At 41.2% G+C, this 25,000-nt stretch overlaps 1 protein-coding gene across 1 annotated transcript in view; it reads right to left on the bottom strand.

The window, feature by feature from the left end:
• The window catches only part of LOC138952933 (5'-3' exoribonuclease 2-like), an 82,834-nt gene that overhangs the window by 31,974 nt on the left and 25,860 nt on the right, over positions 1-25,000 (bottom strand). The window contains exons 17-29 of the mRNA XM_070324686.1: positions 24,598-24,639; positions 23,947-24,125; positions 20,515-20,599; positions 17,778-17,828; positions 17,281-17,388; positions 16,609-16,698; positions 15,069-15,225; positions 14,307-14,416; positions 13,785-13,864; positions 11,920-11,976; positions 11,231-11,299; positions 10,533-10,676; positions 10,067-10,140 (exon numbers count right to left, since the gene is read on the bottom strand). Coding sequence (XP_070180787.1) covers positions 10,067-10,140; positions 10,533-10,676; positions 11,231-11,299; positions 11,920-11,976; positions 13,785-13,864; positions 14,307-14,416; positions 15,069-15,225; positions 16,609-16,698; positions 17,281-17,388; positions 17,778-17,828; positions 20,515-20,599; positions 23,947-24,125; positions 24,598-24,639 — 1,246 coding nt within the window. The remainder of the gene's footprint in view (positions 1-10,066; positions 10,141-10,532; positions 10,677-11,230; positions 11,300-11,919; positions 11,977-13,784; positions 13,865-14,306; positions 14,417-15,068; positions 15,226-16,608; positions 16,699-17,280; positions 17,389-17,777; positions 17,829-20,514; positions 20,600-23,946; positions 24,126-24,597; positions 24,640-25,000) is intronic.

The raw sequence follows: 25,000 nt of genomic DNA, 5'->3' as shown, positions 1-25,000 counted from the left end.
AAGAGCAAACGCTCGATCGAGTCACTTTCGCAGTTCTGAATATTATATGAGGCATCAGATGGACAGGAAGAAATTGCTATTCACAACACAATGAGTCACGTTCACATAAAATTTGAGCCCGGTCACTTTTATAGTTTCCGAGAAAAGCCCAACGTTAAGTTGTGTGTTGCCGAACAGAAAAGGCTAGTTATCTCCCTTGTTTTTCTGATAACGTTCGTAAAAGGCTACAGATGTAAATACTTTGATGTAAAGAATAATCCTACAAAGTTTCAATCACATCCGATGAACTTTGTCAAAGATATAAAATGTCTAATTTTTCCTTTGACGCTGACCTGTGACCTTGAAAAAGGTCAAAGGTCAACGAAACCATCGTTAAAGTGTAGAGGTCATTGGAGGTCACGACTAAACAAAATATGAGCCCGATCGCTTTGATAGTTTCCGAGAAAAGTCCAACGTTAAGGTGGTGTCTACGGACGGCCGGCCGGACGGCCGGCCGGCCGGACAGACTAACACTGACCGATTACATAGAGTCACTTTTTCTCAAGTGACTCAAAAATCAAGATACGCAGCACCACCCTTCCAAAAATTGTTGTTTTTTTAAAAATAAAATAAAAGCACAAACAAGAAAGAAATAAAACAAAACAAAGAAGAAAAAAATACACGAGCAAAGCAAAGATTCGCGATTAGCTCTCGAAATACAAGACCTCTCGCCTTCTTATCTGAGAGGATTTACAGGACTCAAAACAGAGCTCCACTTCGGCGCCCCCCTAATCTCTTGGGCTGGAGTCCTATCTGTTCCGATAGAGAGTGGATAGCCGTTGAATCACACGCAACGCCAGTGACAATTGCTCTCCCCAACCTATCAGACTTCGACGTTTCAATGCTCGTCTTTGGAGACAGCTGAGAGATAAAGCAATGCATGTTCACTTGTCTATGGTTAAAAGTTAAAGCGCGCGGTTTTATTTCTGTTTTGTGCAAATCCCTCCAATCTGAGCGATTGCAGTCGACGACTTTTCGAGAGAAAAAAAAGACTTTTTTTTTGTTTAAATACATTTAAAAAAATTGTGATGTTATAGTATCGTATATATCCTTTACTCTTATTATTTAAGAATTAACTTATAATTATGCTCCCTGGGGTCCTGATTTGGCCTATATGGTCCGCTGGACCCAAAAACCAACAACTAACTAACTAACTATATGCTCCCTCTGTGTCTCCTTTCTAGTTTTCAAAGTTGTAGACACTTATTTTTTAGACGCACATGTGAAAAGCGAAGTTACAGAAGTGACAGTCCAAACCATCACGAACCAGCAAACCGAAAGCTTTTTCCAACCCACACCATGACCATCCAATCTGAACTGCTCCAAGACATGATGTAGGTTTTCCCAACAATTCCTCTCAAGAAGTAGCGTGCCATCTCGAACGCCAGAGCTAAAGTCCTGAGATTAGACAAGGCGCTTTCTCCTTCATCCAAATCGAACGCCGCCAGAAGACTTAGAAGAGCGCCAAGAAGAGTGAGATTAAGATTCTGAGGAGATGGCTGACAGACCTAGAAGACCATAAAGTCTGGCACACGAAACGGAATCTTCCAAAGGAAATAAGGGGGAGGGGAATTGAGAAAGGCGTTGGAGAAATAAATAAATAAAAACCGATAGAAAGAAATTTTTAAAGAAAGATGGTCGCAGTTGAAGGCCTAAAATGAGATTAACTCAAGGTCCCAGCGGATACCAGTATATAAGATAAAACAAGACAAACGAACGATAAAAAACAAACAAAAATTAACTTCAGAGTGAAACAAACTAAAAAAACCACAAAGAAACAAGCAAACAAACAATATACCCGTTCAAAAATAAATTTAGAAGTAAAAAAACCACCATCAACTCTTCTACGTAGTGAGAGTCAAATAAGAAGACAACGAAAATGCCTGCAGTATTTTTCTTTCTTCTACCCCCATACAGCGGATAAGGAGAAGAAGTTGAAGAAGAAGACCCAGCAAGCAAATGCTTGAAAAGGATGGAGGAAAAGCAGCCAGAAAACTACCTGATTGAAAAGAAAAAAGAAAAAGAAAAAAAGACACCGCACATCCAACAATATAATTGGACAACGGGAACGAGACAGGAAACGGAAACCACATAGCAGCGCCATCGGGGCACCTACCTGACGTGGCGTCATTTCTTCTGAGCTGAGAGCTGACAGCCAGAGAGAGACTCAGAGAGAGCCTTTCCCCAATCTTGGGAGGCTCCGAAAGGCTCCCCATCTCACCATCACCAGCCTACAGAATGACGGAACGGAAGCCTGGGTCCTACTCAGTGCCAGTCACGGAAGATGGGAGCTGGGAGATATTGGGGGCTTCTGTCTTTCGCCTTGTCTCCTCTTCCACGAGTTGATACCGGCCCAGCAATTGCGCAGTTTCCATTTTAGGAATGAGGGGACGAGAGGAAGAAGAGGAAGATGTGTCTGATGTCAATGTCGACTGATTTTTCTTTCTTTTTGTCGTCACATGATTTTCTTCTTTCTGTCTTGCTTTTCGTTTCTTTTCACTTTTTTCTTGATTATTGCCGCACCCGTGTATTATTTTTCATTTTCATTTCTTTTTCTTCTTCCTTTTATTTTTTCTTTATTTCTTTCTGCATAGTTCTTTTCTATGATTATTTCTTTTGGTTGTTGATGTACCCGTCTGTTGATTTCCATTCAGTTTCTTCGCCTTTAATGCACAACAAAGCTACAACATTTTCGAGACCACCCAAGCATTTGTTAGAACTTTCTTTATTTTTTTGTGCATATTTTCTTTCTTTGATTATTCCCCTTTATTTTCGTTGTTGGTGTACCCGTGTGTTGGTTTTCATTCCGTTTCTTCGTTTTTAAAGGTGGTCGTCTACATTTTTGCTTTTTTTCAATAATCTTATGGTTAGATTTCGCTAAAAAGTTATGTCAGATGATGAATGAACCATGGGGAAGTTATAGAAAAAAAATATATGAAAAAAAGATTTTATTTTTGGTTAGCGTGACTCACGCTTCCAATATTTTGTTTTCTGTTTGCTGAGAACATGTCCTTTGCCTTAAAATACTGACCAATCAAATTCATGTCACTATGCTTATAGCCACGCCCAAACAAGTGCAGCAACAGTTTGACACTGGAGCGCTGTCCACGCTTTTTTTCAAACGCACGAAATGCACGGGATTTGAGAGGAGTTTTGCGCTTGGCATTTTCCAAATAAGGATATCCTACTATGAGTACTACGCTGGAATACTACAATGAATTTTCAAACGGCTACACTGGCTTCGTCTTTCCTGATCGAAAGGGGGTGTATTGTTGATATTTGTAGATAATAGACTCTGCATTTTAATGGTCAAATGGCGATTTTGGTATAAAAATGTAGACAAGGACCTTTAATGCACAACAAAGCTACACTATTTTCAAAACCATTAAAGCATCAACCCTTCTCCAGCACTGACTCAAAAGAATGGTGAAGGCAGTTTGTCGGCTCTAGAACGACAGAAAATAAGTGAACGTGCGTATTGTTCTTCTACCTTCACTCCTAAGGATGAGCTAAGAACAGGCAGAGTTCTTTCATTAATCAACGATTTAACAACGAGGATCAACGAGCTAACACTCACTATTTGGTGAGGTCAGTACAGGCCACCAGTGAAACAGACGGGAGAAAACAGACACAATGGGGGTGAAGAACAATGCACAAGTCCTGAAACGTGTTCGGAATTTGGTGAACCAATAATCAGCATTTCTTTACTCCCCCTCTGCTCTTCCCCTCTCACCTCTTCATCGAATAACTGTCATCCAAAATATTTCACGCACCCCCCTGCGTCCACCCGTCCCTGTTTGTTTTTTGTTTTGTTTTTGAGAGAGAGAGAGAGAGAGAGAGAGAGAGAGAGAGAGAGAGAGAGAGAGAGAGAGAGAGCGAGCGAGCGAGCGAGCGAGAGAGAGAGAGAGCGAGAGAGAGAGAGAGAGAGAGAGAGAGAGAGAGAGAGAGAGAGAGAGAGAGGAAAAAAAGACAAATTCATTTTCTCCCAAAACAGAAAAAGAACAACCCCCACCCCAGCTCCTTCTCCCTACACCCCCCCACCCCCACCCCCACCTCGATCCCAATCAAACTCAACCCCATACCCCCCAAAACAATCTAGGGGACAGTTGTGCCCCTTATTCCCCCCTCCCTCTCCCCCGCACCCCCCCCCCCCCCCCTCAACCCCAAACAAGACAACAAGGAAAGAGACTGCCAGGGCCGGGCCGGGGGACTCCGTCACTGAAGGGAAAACAAAAGGGGGCTGGCGCTCTTCAGCGGCGGGTGTATTAGCCCAGGGAGCCTCTTGAGGCCGGTGCCAGCTCTGGCCAGGTCTACCTCCAGCCGTGGACGGGGTCTAATGAACTTCCTTTCACTCGCCGCGACGTGGACGACCCTCCAGACCGCTCTCGTGTCACTGGAGAGGAGAGCCAATTTAGACGCCGGAGAAGATGGGGAGATGGGTGGGGAGGTGGACTTTCTTTATGGGGGATTTGGGCTTGGCTGGGCTGAGTTCTTCGGCTCTGTCTGTCGTTGTCTTTTCTTTGTTCATGCGTGCTCTGTTCTTGGGTTCTGTGTGCTGCTGTAAACTTTCTTTCTGTGGGCTTTGGGGCTTGGCTGGGCTGTGTTCTTCGGCTCTGTCTGTCGTTGTCTTTTCTTTGTTCATGCGTGCTCTGTTCTTGGGTTCTTTGTGCTGCTGTAAACTTTCTTTCTGTGGGCTTTGGGGCTTGGCTGGGCTGTGTTCTTCGGCTCGGTCCGTCGGTGTCTTTTCTTTGTTGCTGCGTGCTCTGTTCTTAGATTCTATGTCTTTGTTTTGCTGTGTCTGTTGGGAACTATCCTTCTGAGCGCTTTGGGCTTGGCTGGGTTTTGTTTTTGGGTTCTGTCTGCCGGTGCCTTTTCTTTGTTGCTGCGTGCTCTGTCCTTGGATTCTATATGTGTCTTGGTTTTGCTGTGTCTCTTGTGAACTGTCTTTCTGGCGCTTTTGGGCTTGGTTCGGCGTTGCGCTCTGTTCTTGGACTCAGTGCGTTCGTGTGGTTGATGCTGTATCTGTTGTGAATTGTCTTTCTGGGTGCTTTGGCTTGGTTTAGCTTGGCTGTGTGATCTTTTCTGGGGTTCCGGGGGACTTCTTTGTTTGTTATTATCTTTGAATTGTCTTTTTCTTCTTTGCTGTTGTCTTTTCTAATTGTTCGTGTTCATGTAGGTCTTTCTGGGTTTGCTCAGTTTCCTGTTCTTCCTATTTGGCTTGCTTGGCTCTGTTTTTGCACTCTGTCTGTCTTTTTCTTTTCAATGTGAACTGTTTATAATGTTATTCCTTTGGTGTTGATGATGTTTTTCCTCTTTGTTTTTCTTGAGAAGGAAATCAAAATTGAATCGCTCCCGAATAGCCTTTTTACTTTCTATTTGTCTTTTTTTCTGCTTCTGTTATTTTCTTCTTTTTTTTCCCATTGTGTCTGGGTAAGTTTCTTGATTTTTTTGTTAAATTGGTGTAACTGTGTCAGCAACAACACACGAGTCATTAACTACACTTTTTTCTTTCCTTTGAATCTTATTCCTTTCCAATTGTTTTTCCTTTCTCCAAAATTTCTTTTTGTCTTCATTTTTTAATGCAACGATTTCTCTTTGATTTTTTCCGTAACTGCATGACACTTTAATTGAGTCCTTGTTCACTTTTATTTTATGTTATGCTTAAATGTCATCACTAATAAAAACAAGAAGAGCAAACGCTCGATCGAGTCACTTTCGCAGTTCTGAATATTATATGAGGCATCAGATGGACAGGAAGAAATTGTTATTCACAACACAATGAGTCACGTTCACATAAAATTTGAGCCCGGTCACTTTTATAGTTTCCGAGAAAAGCCCAACGTTAAGTTGTGTGTTGCCGAACAGAAAAGGCTAGTTATCTCCCTTGTTTTTCTGATAACGTTCGTAAAAGGCTACAGATGTAAATACTTTGATGTAAAGAATAATCCTACAAAGTTTCAATCACATCCGATGAACTTTGTCAAAGATATAAAATGTCTAATTTTTTCTTTGACGCTGACCTGTGACCTTGAAAAAGGTCAAAGGTCAACGAAACCATCGTTAAAGTGTAGAGGTCATTGGAGGTCACGACTAAACAAAATATGAGCCCGATCGCTTTGATAGTTTCCGAGAAAAGTCCAACGTTAAGGTGGTGTCTACGGCCGGCCGGCCGGACGGCCGGCCGGCCGGACAGACTAACACTGACCGATTACATAGAGTCACTTTTTCTCAAGTGACTCAATGACTAAACAAAGTTTCAACTACCCGAAATCTTACCCCTTTTCCCGGAAAAGAAAAGGACTGGTACGTGTTTCTAATCAGGCACTTGGCAATTAAGTAAAATAAAAAAAATGCAACCAAAAAACTATTAAAAAAATGAAGACAGAGATTCACTTTTGCCATCTGGTGAAAAACCAAGGAAACAGCGCGACATGTTTCAAAAAGTTCCATATCCGTTTCCTTTTCTGTTGAACAATCAACCCACAAAAATAAAGTAAAAAAATAAAATAAAATAAAATAAATAAAACTAAAAAAGTAGTTTTTTTAAATGCTTGGCGAATGCCACCCACAAATTACAAAAAACTTTCATTTCACAGCCCCCAAAATAAAACATTTACACTGAGCTTGAGCAACGTAACTAGAACAACTCTCGATACTCTTGTCAGCCAATATTTCTTTAAACACAGAAGAATATTAGAGAACACCCACAGAGTGTGTTTTGCAAGGGGGTTGAGGAGCTTGGTTCAACAGCAAAGGGCTTGGTTTAAAGTTACCATCCTTCATGTGTAGACCATCCTCCAAACCACGATAGATCTGATCCGTTTGTTGTGTGTGCGTTTTTTTTATTTTTTATTTTTATTTTGTTTTTACCTGGGATGAGTTTTTTTAATAATTTATTTTGTAAATGAAACCTACATCAATCTGCGAAATTAATTCAGCAAACGATTCCCACTCTGCAAGGCTGTTTTTGTTTTCTTACCTATGTCCAAGGCAAGTTGAAGAATGCTTTGATCCCAAAATAAAACCCTAGACAGATCTGTTGTGATCTACGCATTCATTTTCAAGAGAAGACCCGTGCGGATCTAGAAAAAAACTCTTCAAGGATTGTGTGCATAGAATAGATGCCATTCTGAACTGAACTGAACTTAACTGAACTGAGCTAAATAAAACTGAACTGAACTTTCAAGGGAAGGAAGGTTTCTTTAAGTTTAACACAGGCTATCAGAACCAACAACAGCGAGAGGCAATGGGGGAAGGCTCGTTCAGTGCCTCTAACCTTCTGAAAAGCCTGTCAAACACTCCACATCTATAGAAATAACACGGCTAGTATCCCACCATGCTGCCCAGAACAACAGAGGCTCGAGAGCACGGAGGCAGGTGACTATTTCCTCTGTTCAAAAACCACAGAGCATGTCCACAGTGTGCTATCAAACTTCAATGAAGAGTACACGATTAGAGAACTGAAGGAGACAAACACCAGTGAAAGAGGCTAAATATTCTCAGAGAAGAGCATAAACAGTTTGGGAGGGGCAGCACAAGAGGAGCCATTTAAGGTGAAAACAAGGAAGATGTGCTAGCACACTGCTGGATTCAGAAACAACTCCGCACAGAACATTCAGGTTGTTAATTGCAACAGTGCAAAAGGCGTGGTTTTCGAATCTTTACAAGTCAGAAACAACCTTGTCCAGAAAAATGATCTACTGATTCATACTTGTCCCTTTTCAGGTCATGACCTTTGAGGTTGTATTCTGGTGTCTTCAGAAACAACTTCACAAAGACAAAAATTGGTTGCACGCTGCAACAACACCGCAGAATGCATGGTCTCTGAACCTAAAACACAACAGGCTTGTCCGGAAAATGTATCTGAGTAGTGCTGATTTGTACTTATCCCTTTGTATGTCATGTCTCAGTTTTTAGGCCGCACTCTGGAACAACGCAAAAAGCGAAATCTAGCTCTAACTCACTATAAACAGGTCTGCATTGAGAAATGATCTGAGTAGTGCTGATTTGTATTTGCAGTCATCTACAGTGGACCCCCCTTTGAGGATACCTACACCCTCCCCCGGATTTTAAGGCATTGCAAGTGCATGGGTGCAACCTGGAAAATTCCAAAAACCGGCAAAAGTTGGGGTCCAGCTTTTTTAGTATTTAAAATGCAAAAAAAACCCTCTCCTGGAACAAAACATCGGCAGCCGATGAAACCAAACACCGGCTGCCGGCATGTAGCCGGCAGAGTTGCACCCATGCAAGTGCATTATATTCATACCATCTCTAATTCTATTACTATTTTAAGACTCCCTTATTTTTAAGACCCATTTTTCCAGATTTTTCATGGTCTTTATATCTCAAATAACTACATCAGCTGGGATTTGAAATGATGACGAATTGCACATCACCACCATCGAGTCACACCAACCAACCAACCAACCAATCACACCACCCTTATAACCATGCAAGCCAGTCCACCAAGCTCTACTAACTACATCAGCTGTGCAAATGGGGGTAGCGGCAGGCAGGCAGCCAGCGAGCCCGGGCAGGGTGACAGGGCCGGGGAGCGACAAGGACCCTCCATTCACCACGCCTCCAACAGGGCAACAAAAGATTCCTCGCCTGTCTCCCTCTCCTCCTTCTGCTCCTCCACGTCAAGGCTGTCCTCCGACTCATAAAAAGAATCGCCAGCGCCTCGACAAGTTCATTACACGCAAAGACAACTCTACGCGAGCTGAAGCACCAATTAGAAACTGTCCACACGGCGGGGCGAGGGGATGCAGGACTTCAGAAATAATAACGGATCACAGCCCAGAAGAGTTGCGACAGGGGAGGTAATTAGAGGCGAGAGAAGGCAACGGTGAGGTGCTTCACGACGTACGTGGCCATCGCACTGACGGAGACGCTTGACAGCTAAAGTGTGGAAAAGCAGCGGCCAAATCAGGACCCCGATTGAACTGGGTAACAAACCCCTGACCCCGCAAAGCACCTCTGTGTAGACCCGCGGCCACTTATAAACAATGCCGTCTCCTTTCGTTCCAGTCATGGCAATCCACTATCCTGTCGCTGATAGTTTGGCAAAAGAAAAGAAAAAAGGCTGCTATTTATTTGTTTGTTACTGAGAACCCTGCTGCTAGAATGAGAGACACGGGTTACCACTTGAGAAGACAATCTGGAATATCCCCGAACTGGGCTGTGCGAGCGCTCATCCTCAAATTGCACAAACTTGCGTGTCGCATACAGTGACACTTTCTGAAAATGATTTGTGCATGCGTGTCCCTCCCAACAAATACCTAAAAGCGCAGCTCTGAGGAAAACACAAAACCCATACAGTGCAGTTCTATTGAAACCAATCTGTTTCAGTAAAATAACACAATTCATATAAACTCAGCTACTGTTAAGCACAAGACATTTGCTAAGAATTAACTTAACACTAATGATAGTAGGTGTTGAAATGTGTCTTAGTTACTAATCTTTTTTGTAGAAATTCACACCATCGTGGTAACCCGGTATTTCAAACAAGAGTAAAGCCACCAGGAAAAATCATGCTACATTTCAGTGTAAGGGAAGCTATCCATGAAATGCCAAAATCCGATGTTTCCATAACAGTTCTTCTTCTCCTGCATTCATGGGCTGAAAATCCCGCGTACACTTGTGCTTTTCACTGGTGGGTTTTGTGTGACCGATCTAACCATGCCATTTATACAGCCACATGCAGATTTTGGGGGATGCATGCTTGGTATTGTGTTTCTATAACCCACAGAGTACAGGATATTTTCCTTGCATCCTTGGTCTTATGCTTGTGTGTACACATGAAGGGGGATGAAGCACTAGCAGTTCTGCACATAAGTTGACCTAGGAGATTGGGAAAAATCTCCACCCTTAACCCATTAGGAGCAGTCGGGTTTCGAACACACAACCTTCCGAATGGTAGGCTGGCGCCTTATCCATGGGGCTATTGTGCCCGTCCCATAACTGTTCAGGCATGTACAGAGTAATTTCGACAATGAAGGCACAAAACACATATGGAGGTACTCACCATAGGGAACGTAGGACGGCTGCATGCTCTGTGACGACATGACAAACCCTTGGCCCTGCATACCTGTTGTGTTTCTGAATCCAAAATAAAAATGATTGCAGCAGTACTAAATGGCACTATAAAAACAACAGTAGCAGCCGTAATGGAAAAAAAATCAGTTAGCATCATTTGAAAAACTGTTGTTGAAATGTATGCATTAGATACTTCAAAATTAAATATTTGTCCAGAAAAATCTTCCTGGTGTGCGCGCACACACACACGCACACACACACACACACACACCTCTCAACACACACCTTTTCAAATACCCACTTAAAAAATATCGAAAGTCATATGACACTGACAGTGTTCAAAACACTTCTAACTTTACTTTTAACCCGACTTAACCTTAAACAAAAAAAGAGAAAATATATATACCGCACAATCATAGCAATCATTTTACAAACTGAATTATCTAATTTTTTACCTGATCATGCGGAGAGCAGCTGTCACATCTGAGGATCCCCGGGGACGGTATCCACTGCCACGTTGGAATCCCAACTGAGGGCGGTACCCTTGGTTCCGATTGTTCTGGTTGAAGTCCTCTGGCTTCAACACTCGGCCTGGAAATCTGCAAAACCCAACACAGAAAGTTTAGAAAACTGGAACGAGTTCAGCATTGATGGGATAGAGAGAAGAAAAAAATAATAAAGAAAGAAAGATGAAAAGAATGAAAACTCAAAGCAGAAAGTTTGAAACAGAGAGAAAGAAGAAGATTAAACAAGAAAAGTAAAGGCTTATTGCAGATAGGAAGCCTTATTCCTTAGTAAAAAATAAGCTCAGGTTTAGTCATATTCTTGCCAGTTAACTGCAGACAGCCTCACAAACAGAAACACAACCATACACACACACACAGACACACATATACAGGCACAGGAACACACAACACAGACAGTCTAGTGCTCTGTTTTTTGCGTGTTACTCACCGCCAATAACAATTCTCATGGTTGAGGTAATGAAGTTTTGTCTACTTGATTTGCACACACACTCTCTCAAAAGTCTCATATTGAGATACAGGCACACCAAACTACAGTATTATCACAACAAATTCTCAACCGAGTAATTTATAAAATAAACACCTGCTCAAACATTTGCAAACAAAATATTCCAAAGGATCAAACTTACACTGCCCCAGGCAAGGTCTTGGCTTCGAACAAATGGTTTGCTTCGAAAGTTGGGTCTTGGTACTGTATGCTGTGTTAAAAAAAGATAGGAGAAATCAATGAATCGTTTTTCACCAAAAGTATTTACAGTTCTTTTTTTTTTTTTAATTATATGTAAAAGAATTTATAGACATACAAACAAAAGATTTTCAAAAACTGTGCTCCTCAACAGCACAGAGCCAGCCAGACAGATGGAAAGACAGCCAGACAGATGGAGAGCCAGCCAGCCAGATGGAGAGCCAGCCAGACAGATGGAGAGACAGACAGACAGATTGAGAGCCAGCCAGACAGATGGAGAGCCAGCCAGACAGATGGAGAGCCAGCCAGACAGATGGAGAGCCAGCCAGACAGATGGAGAGACAGACAGACAGATGGAGAGCCAGCCAGACAGATGGAGAGACAGACAGAATGAACAGACAGGTGGACAGACAGTACAGATGGAGAGACAGACAGAATGAACAGACCGGTGGACAGACAGAAACACAGAAACGTAGAAGGAATCACAAATCTTAAATAACAAAACAATGAACCTGCAACCTTTACTGCAGCATGTCAACCGTAAGAAGAAGCTTTACGAGAGTATCACACACTGCTAGACTGAGGCTAAATGATTTAATATTTCCTAGTGTCCAGCTACTACCACAGACTTACCAAATGGTTTTGTTATCAGTCAGATCCTCCAAGGCATCAAGAGGCGACATCACAACTCTGCAAAAGCCATGTATAAAAAATATTATTCCCCCCTCTGCTTCTTTACCTCTGTAAACTTGTAGAGCTAGTTATTTTTCGATAAACACCCAGCAACCAAACAAATAACGACCCAGCAACAGCCTGAATCCTCGATAGCGCAATGGGTTGAGAAGCTGTTTTGCGTCGGTACTACTTTTGCGACTAAAGAGTTCCGAACGCTCTATGTACGAAGTATACATCTCTGGAGCAAACAATACAATCATACCGCATTTAAATTAACAACTACAGGCTTGAACACATGAATCTCCATATACAATCCATGAGTTTGGTTGTTTTCTGAATCTAGGTCTGCTGTGCACAAACGTTCATCACAAGCAAATTCCCAAGGCAAGTAACTCTCATACTTTGTCTAGCGACAAGAGTAGTTCCCCTTTCAAATTTCTTTTCACTCAGTTTCTTCGACAACAGACTGCAATCCGACGGTCAGTTTTCAACAATATTTCATTTAATAAACAGATCACACGCAACCAAATGCACACATCTCATCAATTTAAACAACATAAAGCGGTTTCATACACTATTTTCCCCAGAAAACTGAACTTCATACAGTTTTTAACGTTGGAACACGGGTGGAAAAGTTTGTCTGCTACTCCCATTTGACGAAAGAACATTATCCTAAGCGATACCAAAACATATACAGAACACACACTATCTGCCTTAGCCGCCACAGCAGAATAACAGCATATCTGTGTACTTGATTTTAGTCCAAAATAGGAAAACTGACAAGAAGTGTTAACATAATGGAATGATTTGCACGGAACAATACAACCGCGCATTAATCGATCGCCTGCGCAGGTTGACTGGTTGAGTGAATAGGATTCGATCAAAATTTCGCAAAAAAACTCCCCTTTTCTTTGAATAACTGAAGAAAGGAGGAATAAAGAGGTTACACACCTCGTCTCAGTGATTATAAAAAATAATGGTCTCAGTTCGCGGTCATGAAAAAGCTCGCTAAAGCTCACATTTTTCATGATCCGCTAACTTCGACCATTATTTTTAATAATCACTGAGACTCGACATGTAACCTCTACTTATTCACTGCAACTTTAGTTACTGTTCAAGGCAGACAGACAGACAGACAGACAGACAGACACATAGACAGACACACAGACAGACAGAAAGAAACTCAGAAGCGTGCAAATAACGATCAGAACACCAAACACTACACAAATTCTAATCTTTGACATAAGACATAAGATTTTATTTCAACCACGTGCATTTCACAGGAATATATTTTGGTTTGAGTTCATTCAATATATAGTACATTCAGACACAGCAACCAAACAGAGTGCTAACAGAACTGCATACACACACTCACTTACACCCACATGCACAACACACTTTTTGGGTGAATAAAGAGAAGAACACACTTTGCAAATGTTGATTACAATCAGAACACTGATCATTACAAAAGCTGCAGTCTTGCAAGTGAATAAAAAGAAGAAAAAAAACTCTGTCAATGTTAATAAGCTGAACACACAACTATACAAAACTAGACGATTTTCAAAAATAACTCTGCTGGATTAGTATGACTCGAGTTGCGAAAGAGTGAATACTCTTGCTTTTATTGAGTCAAACTTTCCCACGGGACATTATAGGCCAGTCACTTGCGAGGGGTGTGTCTAAAACACGTGGACAAGGGGCATGTGTAGAAAACTTGCCTCACAGTGTTCACTCTTTCACAATCCATACAAACCTAAAAGTTATTTTCGGAATTCATCTATGCTGGTCTTGCAGACCAATAAAGAAAAGGAAAAGCCACTCACCCCCCTGTCTCCACACGCAGTGAGTCACACCACACGATGCCACCCATGCCATTTGTGTGTGTGGTTTCTATCTGAGCGGCCTGCACACACACAACAGGTGATTTGTAAATAACAACTCAAATTTCTTTCTCTTTTCTTCCCTTTGGTATGTCTCAAATGTAAATGTCAAAATCAAGTGGCCAGCATGTTTTATTCCCTTAAAGTGTGTCTCAAATGTAAATGGCAAAATGTCTAGAGTCAAACGAGAGAATTATTAATTCAATTGTGATTCAGTAAAGAAAGAAGAGAAAACCTTCCTCTACATACCCTGGAACTAAATACTTGAACCGAAAATTACTCATTACAGCAGTAACAGCTTCAGTATTATGCTCATGCAGTAAATCTTCACTATTTATTATAACTCATGACTATTTCAGAGGAACAGAACTGTTAAGCATAAGAAAATGTCAGTGAAAACCTCTGCAATGTGGCAGATACGTACATATCGTCATGCAAATGAACATAATTATACTGTCAACACACCTCTGCTTTGGTCTGTGGGCCTCCGCCTTCGTACAGTGCTTCAAAGAAACTGTACGCTTGGTTCTTGATGCTGAGGAACAGCTTGTCGGAGCCCAGAATGTTGCGTTTTCCTGCAAAGAGCAGAAAAATTGGGGTGTAAAATGAGTGACCATTGAAGATTGAGATTAGTTAAAAACAATCTTATCACTAGTAAATCAACAACAAAATAAAATACCTCTTGGAAACTAAAACTTGAGGTTCAACATTCCTTGGAAACAACAGACCTTGTGCGACTACAAGAATTTTAACATTTATATAAACAGCCTTGCCATTAATCAATAAATGGCTTAACCAAGAAGAGAACATGTGGTACAAGAAAGAAATCTGGATGTGGGCCAAGGGGTGAATGCTGAGAGAGGGCCTGGAAAGTGAAAGAAAGCTGGGACAAGGACAAAAGTCAAAACTGAGACACACAAAAACAAAACAAAAACAACAAAATAATAAATAAATAAAATAAAATAAATAAAATGTCTACAAACCACCCTCCACTTCCTCTGCAGCCCACTACCTTTCTTTGTTGGTTGTGATTCCAATTTTAAAAGCTCCTTTGACCATGTGTTTTACAATAAAATGAAAAGGATGTAAGTCGCTTGTTTCAATTCTTGTTTTTTTCCTCAGGTGCCAGGTGCATAACTCTCACTTTATCTTGTTGAACATATCACATGCATTTTAGGGCGCTTACTTCCCTTTGTTTCTGAGACCATGTGTTTCACAGTGACTTACTCTCTGCCTCTGTGAGATCAGGGTAGACAGACTGGAGGCCTTGGTGCAGACGTGTCTCATCAACAAAGGGCAGCAGAGCCACACCCTGCCAGGCGTACTTCTTGCCGTTCAGATCAATCTTGAAGTTGATGGGGTAGAAGTCAATGATGGGCGACTCCTAAAAGACAGAATCAAACAAGTCGCGTAAGGCGAAATTACTACATTTAGTCAAGCTGTGGAACTCACAGAATGAAACTGAACGTAGTCCGCCGCTAGTGCAAAAGGCAGTGAAAGTGACGAGCCTGTTTGGCGCGGTAGCGATTGCGCTGTGCTTCATAGCACGCTTTACTGTACCTCTCTTCGTTTTAACTTTCTGAGCGTGTTTTTAATCCAAACATATCATATCTATATGTTTTTGGAATCAGGAACCGACAAGGAATAAAATGAAATAGTTTTTAAAACGATTTCGGAAATTTAATTTTGATCATAATTTTTATATTTTTAATTTTCAGAGCTTGTTTTTAATCCAAATATAACATATGTATATGTTTTTGGAATCAGAAAATGACGAAGAATAAGATGAAATTGTTTTTGGATCGTTTAATAAAAAAATAATTTTAATTACAAGTTTCCGATTTTTAATGACCAAACTCACTCATTAGTTTTTAAGCCACCAAGCTGAAATGCAATACCAAACCCCGGCCTTCGTCGAAGATTGCTTTGCCAAAATTTCAATCAATTTAATGGAAAAATGAGGGTGTGACAGTGCCGCCTCAACTTTTACAAAAAGCCGGATATGATGTCATCAAAGGTATTTATCGAAAAAATGAAAAAAACGTCCGGGGATATCATACCCAGGAACTCTCATGTCAAATTTCATAAAGATCGGCCCAGTAGTTTAGTCTGAATCGCTCTACACACACACACACAGACAGACAGACAGACACACACACACACACACACACACATACACCACGACCCTCGTCTCGATTCCCCCCTCTATGTTAAAACATTTAGTCAAAACTTGACTAAATGTAAAAACAAGAAAGGTTAAATTTTTGGAACATTTAATTCAGGACAAAACAAAACATTCACACAAACTTAGACCTCACGGCCTCCCAAAAGGAAAACAAGAGACACAACTGACAAAAATAATTGATGCTGTGACTTATTATCAAGAATTACTGCAAGATGGTCGTAGCAATGACAAAACAATGACGCGGAAAGAAAGAAAATACGTCAGCGTCAAAAGCATGGTATGAGCATGTTAACGTAAGAGACAGAAAGAGCTGACATGCGTGTTTTAGAAAAAATATTATCCATCTAGCCAATTCCTACTTCTTAGCATTTTCAGACATTTGGGAGTCTCCAGATTGTGATTAAATGTTTCATATTGGGGAAAAAATACCTCTAACTGGTAAAAGTAAGTTTTTGGAAGCTCAAAATGTATTCACCTGTAAATAATTGGTAATATGAACGCACAAAAACTTCAACTCAGTTCCATCAATCGCCAAAAGAAAGTTGGTCTAAACTAACAAGTACAAGAAATAAAATCACTTACTGGATCATACATGAGCGTCTGCCAGGTGGGAGGCAGGTGTTTCTTACTGGCTGCTGGGAAAACGCTCATCAGCTGTTCCATGGGCTGGAACTAAAACACAAAGGAAAACAAACGCAATATCGTTAGAGTCCAGACTGGACAATGCGAACTTAAACTTTACAAACCCAAAGACAGACTTGACTCAGACACAAATCTGCACCGACAGGCTGGTCATTGGCTCATCTATCCAGTCATGAACACACTTTAGTATACTCATCTTTTTTGCTTACAGTTTAGGTTCATAGCCCAGATTTAAGGCAAGCTTATATTTCCAGTCTAAATATGACCTTTTTTTTTAATTACTTCTCGCTGAAATTTTAGGACATGAGCTTTTTAGGTGCCTGAGGCATTCTTAAAAGTTCATTAAAAAATTCCAACTAGTTTAAGAGATATTTGCAATTAAACACCCTTCTGGGTCAGCACGGACCCACGACCACTGGCGACGGTAAAAAGGACACATTTATCTGTTAACTGCAAAAGCATGTCCAACAGCAAAAAACTGAGAAACAACTTTAAAACAGAACAATGAAATCAATGACGTTTTAAGAAGTGCGCTCTTGTAGTTGCATTCTATCCCATAAAGTACAACCCCAAAGCTACTGTTTTCTTCTGAAGAACTTCATTTCCACTTACAGGTTTTGTGTTCATCTCAAAGTCGTTTGGCAGTTCACCGATGTTGACAAAGTCTGAGGCGAAGGGGGCGTAGTGGTAAGGGAAATACCACTTCCAGGAAGCACAACCCTGTTCAGAAAAGTTCATAAGTATTTGGAGCCTGTCTTCATCTCAGTGTAGAAAAAAAATGCAACAAACAGACACATTTCTTTAGAAATGACACTAAATGGTAGTAGCATCCTGAAACCAAGAGGACATGACTATATCATTTTCCAATAGAAAGATAAATTTTTTCAGCTTTCTAGGTGCTTTTTAACTCTTCTGTTCTTTCATTCTTTTCTGTCAATATTCTGTGTGTATGTAATTACAGCAAATTCTGATAACAACTACAAGAGTTGAAATGCATATGAGACAGACCTTTTTTTAATTTTTATCGTTCATCCTAGTTAATACAGAGCGCTGTGTTCATCTTCTGATAAATACAAGAAAAGAAACTGCAGTTTCAGTTTAACACACACCTGATAGTAGTAGCGCAGCACCCAGCACAGTCCTCGCACATAGTGGTTGGCCTGCAGAGAATAGGAAATGAATCACATATGATGTCATACTAAAAATCTTCATGTGCATCCATGCATGAGTGTTTCCATGGTTGTTTCCATACAAGTACAGTGGACCCCCCCTTTTACGACCTTCAAAAATCATGTCTTAAAAGGGGGGAAATCTTTAAGTGGGGGTAAATTTACAGAGGTTATGAACAGAAAATGTGAACAAATAAGGTCTTAACCCTTAGGCTGGTTGTTGCGACATATATCGCGCTACTTTACGTATACTGTCACCTGGTTGTCACGACATATGTCGCGCTCCTTTACGTATACTGTCACCTGGTTGTCACGACATATGTCGCGCTACTGGCTCAGTCTGTTTGGTCGGTTCCGATTACCTCCCATGGATGCGAAAACCTATATGACCGTTTTTCTTTATTTTTCTCTCTGTTAATTCACCCGTGGCTATGTAACATGTGTTACAGAATTGCACCAGTGTAAGGGTTAAAAGGGAGGAAGTCTTAAATTGAGGGGTCTTAAAAAGGAGGTTCCACTTCATTGTTTTTGAATGCATAGTTGAAGGGCTCCGTTAGTGTCTCCAGCTCATATGTGAAAGGGAAAGAGAAGAAGACACTTTTCTCACAGCTCTCTTTGTGCCTCAAAAGGCCCTCTTGGACTGTTGCCAGCCAAACTGTCATACAAACAGATAGGCAGACAGACAGACATACCTGTGACCCTCCAAAACAAGAAGAGCAAACGCTCGATCGAGTCACTTTCGCAGTTCTGAATATTATATGAGGCATCAGATGGACAGGAAGAAATTGCTATTCACAACACAATGAGTCACGTTCACATAAAATTTGAGCCCGGTCACTTTTATAGTTTCCGAGAAAAGCCCAACGTTAAGTTGTGTGTTGCCGAACAGAAAAGGCTAGTTATCTCCCTTGTTTTTCTGATAACGTTCGTAAAAGGCTACAGATGTAAATACTTTGATGTAAAGAATAATCCTACAAAGTTTCAATCACATCCGATGAACTTTGTCAAAGATATAAAATGTCTAATTTTTCCTTTGACGCTGACCTGTGACCTTGAAAAAGGTCAAAGGTCAACGAAACCATCGTTAAAGTGTAGAGGTCATTGGAGGTCACGACTAAACAAAATATGAGCCCGATCGCTTTGATAGTTTCCGAGAAAAGATATAAAATGTCTAATTTTTCCTTTGACGCTGACCTGTGACCTTGAAAAAGGTCAAAGGTCAACGAAACCATCGTTAAAGTGTAGAGGTCATTGGAGGTCACGACTAAACAAAATATGAGCCCGATCGCTTTGATAGTTTCCGAGAAAAGTCCAACGTTAAGGTGGTGTCTACGGACGGCCGGCCGGCCGGCCGGCCGGACGGACGGCCGGACAGACGGCCGGCCGGACGGCCGGCCGGACAGACTAACACTGACCGATTACATAGAGTCACTTTTTCTCAAGTGACTCAAAAACTGTAAAGACGTTTACTAATACATGCAACAGCTTTCGCAGTGCACTGGAGGTAACCGGTCCCATTCAAACCAAGCTGCAAAGGGGTTGACTCCCTTGTATCACTGCCTTTGCTTGGTCATGGAACAGCCAACAGACTATGTTCGGAAATAACTCTGTCAAGTTTGTATTGGTTGAGGAAGAGGTGCTTCCCTTGTTTCCATAAAAACACTGACGCAAGCCTGCAATGTCACAAGTGTCTTGTTTCATTGTTTCTGTGGAAAAGCAAGGAAAAATAAGCAAAGGAAACTTTTCCACAACCCATTAACTCATTGTCTCCCAGGTACGAATATATCTGTACCCACTCATATGGCTCTATCTAACCAGGTATGGATATATCTGCTCAGACTGTAAGCTTCAGTCGCTTCCTGTAACGTCCATCTAACGCCTGCATTCCAGCGTGTTGATACACAGTTACTACACAGTTATTACAATTCTGAGTGACCTGCTGCAGCACTAAAAAAAAAAAAAAGGTCAACATAGGTGGGGTAGAAAGTGTTAAAACACAACAAGAGCTATTTCCGAACATCATCTATTTGCACACAGTGAACAGACAGTCAGTTTCAAAAGATTCAGAGCGCAGCACACACAGAGCTAAATGATACACACTACAGCTCATGACTGTGGGATTTCCCATTGAAGAAAATCAAAAATCTCAGAAATTCTTGGGGTGTCCGGAAAAATGATTTTACATAATATATCTGATCAAAATGGTGCAATCTGACGAATGTTTGAGCACATTTCTTGATATAAAAATAGCAGCTAAGTGGGAACCCTGGACTGTCGCTCGTTACGAAAATGCTCATTATGGGGTCAAGGGGGTAGGGGAGTGAGAATTAGAGAGAGTGAGAGAGAGAAAAATGGAGAGAGAGAGAGGGGAAGAGAGAGAGGGGAAGAGAGAGAGAGAGAGAGAGAGAGAGAGAGAGAGAGAGAGAGAGAGAGAGAGGGGAAGAGAGAGAGAGAAATAGAGTGAGAGAGACAAAAAATGGAAAGAGAGAGAGAGAGAGAGAGAGAGAGAGAGAGAGAGAGAGAGAGAGAGAGAGAGAGAGAGAGAGAGAGAGAGAGAGAGAGAGAGAGAGAGAGAGAGAGAGAGAGAGAGAGAGAGAGAGAGAGAGAGAGAGAGAGAAAATGTTCATGATAAATCATTACAGATTCCAGATTTTGAATTCAAAAGACAATTCCGTACCACTGTGCGTCTGAATTTGATGTCATCACTGTCAACATCAAACTTCTGTGAGTAGTAGCGATCCTTCCACCCATCTTCCCACAACCTGCAACCCGAAAAAAGAACGGTTAACACATTGTTTTTATCAAATGTCTGCAACAGCATCTCAAATTATCATCAAAACACTTTCAATCACGCCTGTCAAGTCACTGTGCAATGAATCAGTCCTTTGCATTGGTACCTGCGATATGAAGCCCCTCCCGTAAGAAACACATTCTATGAAAGGACACCTTCTGGTGACCCTTTGTAATTATTTTGACCAAAATATACCTTCCATGACAGGTCACCTGCAATGTGGGGACAATTTTGGATAGTGCCAAGTGTGTCTTTTTAACACAGGTAGCACTGTAGCTCTATCATCTATAGCATGCACAGTGTCTTGAGTTGAAATAAAGGCGTTTTGATGCATAAACTCATAATTGGAAGAGCGCCTGCACCTCTTTTTATATTTAGTCAAGTTTTGACTAAATATTTTAACATCGAGGGGGAATCGAAACGAGGGTCGTGGTGTATGTGCGTGCGTGCGTGTGTGTGTGTGTGTGTGTGTGTCTGTCTGCAGACATGGGATTCAGAAAAAGTGATAATTAAGGAAAAAGAAGGTGGGGGTCTGGGGGCCGCAGAAGGCCCCCAGTAGGGTCCAGGGGCGATGCCCCTGGTCGGGGTCTGGGGGCGAAGCCCCCAGAAGCTGAAGGTGTTTAGTGTTTTAGACACACAAAAATGGCCCTGAAATGCATATTTCAGCTTAATCATAGCCCCCCCCCCCCCCCTTCTCTTCCTTCCCATGTTTCTCAAATTAATTTTACGCTAAGACTCAAAATAAGGAGGAGAGAGAGAGAGAGAGAGAGAGAGAGAGAGAGAGAGAGAGAGAGAGAGAGAGAGAGAGAGAGAGAGAGAGAGAGAGAGAGAGAGAGAGGCGGGGGGTGGGGGGGGGGGGGGGGGGTGGTGGCGTGTGACGGTGTGGTTTCAATGTTCTTACCTTCTCGGTGCCAAACGACCCCAGTGACTGATTAACCGACTGGGTTTTCAGAATAGTCTAGTCAGGTGCTTGTTGCTTTTCAAGTGGCTTTTGAGGGCAGTCTTTCCATTGGAGCCGTAGTTGATAACATTAACATTGTTGCACAAAGTGCACTGAGCTTTTCCCGGCAAGTTGATTTTAGCAAAAGCATCGCCAACTTTCAGTTTCACGTCTTGTGTCTTCTGGCCTTTCTCGTATTTCCAGCTCAATGATACAACTTCATCGAGCCAGTCGAATCTCCAGAGATTTTTCTTGTACTTCTGCTGGTCAATTTTCGTCTCGCTTTAGCTTCCTCATCATTTTGGCAGGTGGCTCGAAGCGATGTAAAAATGGCGCCGAATCATTCTCATACGGTATGCTTATACTGAATCCCCGATAGCTACGTTGAAACGGTGACTGTGGGAGACAAAGAGCGCGTTCTCATACGGATCGACCAGCAACAGTCTGACCGTTTTAGGAACCAACCGTTCAAGAATATACTACATTGGGTGTGCACGTTAAAGATCCCACGATTGACAAAAGGGTCTTTCCTGGCAAAATTGCTTAGGCACAGTTAATAATTGTCTACCATACCCGTGTGACTTGGAATAAGGCCGTGAAAGGTAAATATGCGCCGACATGGCTGCAATCTACTGGCCGCATAAAATTTCATCTCACGCGGCATCACTGCAGAGCGCCTAGAACTGTACCCACGGAATATGCGCGATATAAGCCACATTGATTGATTGAAGAATAGTATGGAATGGAGCGTCGCGATCAGCGGACCGGCCGAAAAACTTGGGTCTATACCTACATATACCCCAAAATTTTCTCAGCGGATTTGCACGAATCTCAAGAATGATCCCTGGAGCCTAAAAATTTACGGAATTCCGTAAATTTACGGAAGAATCCCATGTCTGTGTGTGTGTGTGTGTAGAGCGATTCAGACTAAACTACTGGGCCGATCTTTATGAAATTTGACATGAGAGTTCCTGGGTATGATATCCCCAGACATTTTTTTCTTTTTTTTGATAAATACCTTTGATGACGTCATATCCGGCTTTTTGTAAAAGTTGAGGCGGCACTGTCACACCCTCATTTTTCAATTAAATTGATTGAAATTTTGGCAAAGCAATCTTCGACGAAGGCCGGGGTTTGGTATTGCATTTCAGCTTGGTGGCTTAAAAACTAATGAGTGAGTTTGGTCATTAAAAATCGGAAACTTGTAATTAAAATTATTTTTTTATTAAACGATCCAAAAACAATTTCATCTTATTCTGCGTCATTTTCTGATTCCAAAAACATATACATATGTGATATTTGGATTAAAAACAAGCTCTGAAAATTAAAAATATAAAAATTATGATCAAAATTAAATTTCCGAAATCGTTTTTAAAACTATTTCATCTTATTCCTTGTCGGTTCCTGATTCCAAAAACATATAGATATGATATGTTTGGATTAAAAACACGCTCAGAAAGTTAAAACGAAGAGAGGTACCTGTAGTAAAGCACAGCGCAATCGCTACCGCGCCAAACAGGCTCGTCACTTTCACTGCCTTTTGCACTAGCGGCGGACTACGTTCAGTTTCATTCTGTGAGTTCCACAGCTTGACTAAATGTAGTAATTTCGCCTTACGCGACTTGTTCTCAATTCACTTCCCACAATTTGAGAGACCCAACAAAAATGTATGCTCCTCGGCCTTGTATAGATCTTTTTAAGTCCAGCCTACTCTTTTCGGGGACTAATCTTTTGAATTCACTTCCGAGTGGTCTCAGACATTCCGTCAATGCCAAGACTTTTAAAGACAGATATTTCTCATTCCTTATAGATGGCACATTTCGTTCTCACTTAGCCTGAACATGTTTATATTTCTGATGCCTTATTTTCACCTTTTACACATTCCAGTAGATAAATGTACCTAATTAATTTCATGACATGACTTATGTAACGATGCTACATTGTTATTACTTGCAACCTAGTTGGTCCATTGATTCCTCAGTTCACGGAATTTTTCTTCCCTCGGAAGTTGTACACGTTTTTGCTTGCTTGAAACTCTTTTCATTATGCCCTTGACAATAATGTTATGTTCGTTTGTATGTATGTTTTTGTTTGTTTGTTTAGTCTGTTAATCGTTTGTTTGTTCGGTTGTTTGTTTTTTATTACTTCTTTGATTGATATTCTAACATTTTTTAAACGTATTATCATTAGATTAAACCCTCCCATGGGCGAGGGCTGGATGTAAAAAGCACCTGTTTGTTTATACCATTACCCTCGTTAATAAAGAATTTGTCTTGTCTAACTTGTCTTGTCTCTATAGACAGGATATTATGGATGCTACTATCAAATATTTCGAGTTCTCTCTCTCTCTCTCTTTCTTTCTCTCTCTCTCATCTTACCTAACGTCATCTGCAGGCTCCTCGTCAGAATCTTCGTCTTTCTTTTTCCCTCCCATCAACTGTTTGAGCTCTGTGGCAGCGTTAGTGTTGGCCTGGTTGGAGGTGGACATGTTCTGCTTGCGCATTTGGTAGGCCTGGGCACGCAAGTTGCTGGAGGCTGCTCCCCCCTGGCCAATGGGCTGCCATAAAAAAACAAACATGTTTTGTCGTAGAAAGAGTGTGCATGTGCAAAGATTCACCCACACAAATGTACAGTGGAAACGCCCTTTTTAGATATATATATATAAATATGTTGGTTTAGGGTAAGCCGACCGACACTTTTTTTCACCCGCCGACCCTAAAACTTTTTGTTTCAATAAAAAAATAAAAAATAAAAATAAAAACACCTTTGGCACATTTTGCAAACCATACCGAGACTAACCTTTGAACTCGACAACACACGTGACAGTGAGGTCAAATACATTTTAATTTTTTTATCTTAAAAATAAAATAAAAACTCCCTACTGACCCTGGGTCACGTTACCCTGAACCAACTTTTTTTGTTTTGTGCCTTACATAGACAATAGACATAGGGACAAAAGAATCTGTCCTTCCATGAGAGGTATCCTCTTATTGTAGGGGCCTCACATTACGGGTTCCACTGTTACTCACCACTGCTCCCAGCAGACCCCCTTGGTTCCTGAAGTTTTGTTGCTGTAAGACAGAAAAAACAGGTAGCGTAAAGTGATATGAAATCATTTAAGAGGCCTAAACATCATAACTGAACTAAAAGGTTTTCACCAACACTGATTCCTGGCTTACCGAAACCCATTCAACTGAGACAGCACTGTCTTGAGATCACGCACACAAGAGATGTTACTTGCGTAACACTGATTTTCTGTTTTGTCTTTTAGGTTAATATCAAAATAAACATATCTAGATATTATTGGAATAAGGAAATGATAAAGAATGCAAAGGAACCTTCTTTTAACCTTTTTTTGTTATTGCAATTTTGATTTTAAGCAAACGTATTATTTAAACAATTTAACATCTTTCATGTAGTCCCAGAGTGTGG

Source organism: Littorina saxatilis, linkage group LG17 (genome assembly GCF_037325665.1).
Source record: "Littorina saxatilis isolate snail1 linkage group LG17, US_GU_Lsax_2.0, whole genome shotgun sequence".
In the NCBI taxonomy this organism is placed as follows: Eukaryota; Metazoa; Mollusca; class Gastropoda; order Littorinimorpha; family Littorinidae; genus Littorina; species Littorina saxatilis.
The sequence above is the reverse complement of the archived record's forward strand: the minus strand, read 5'-3'. Positions and strand labels throughout refer to the sequence as shown.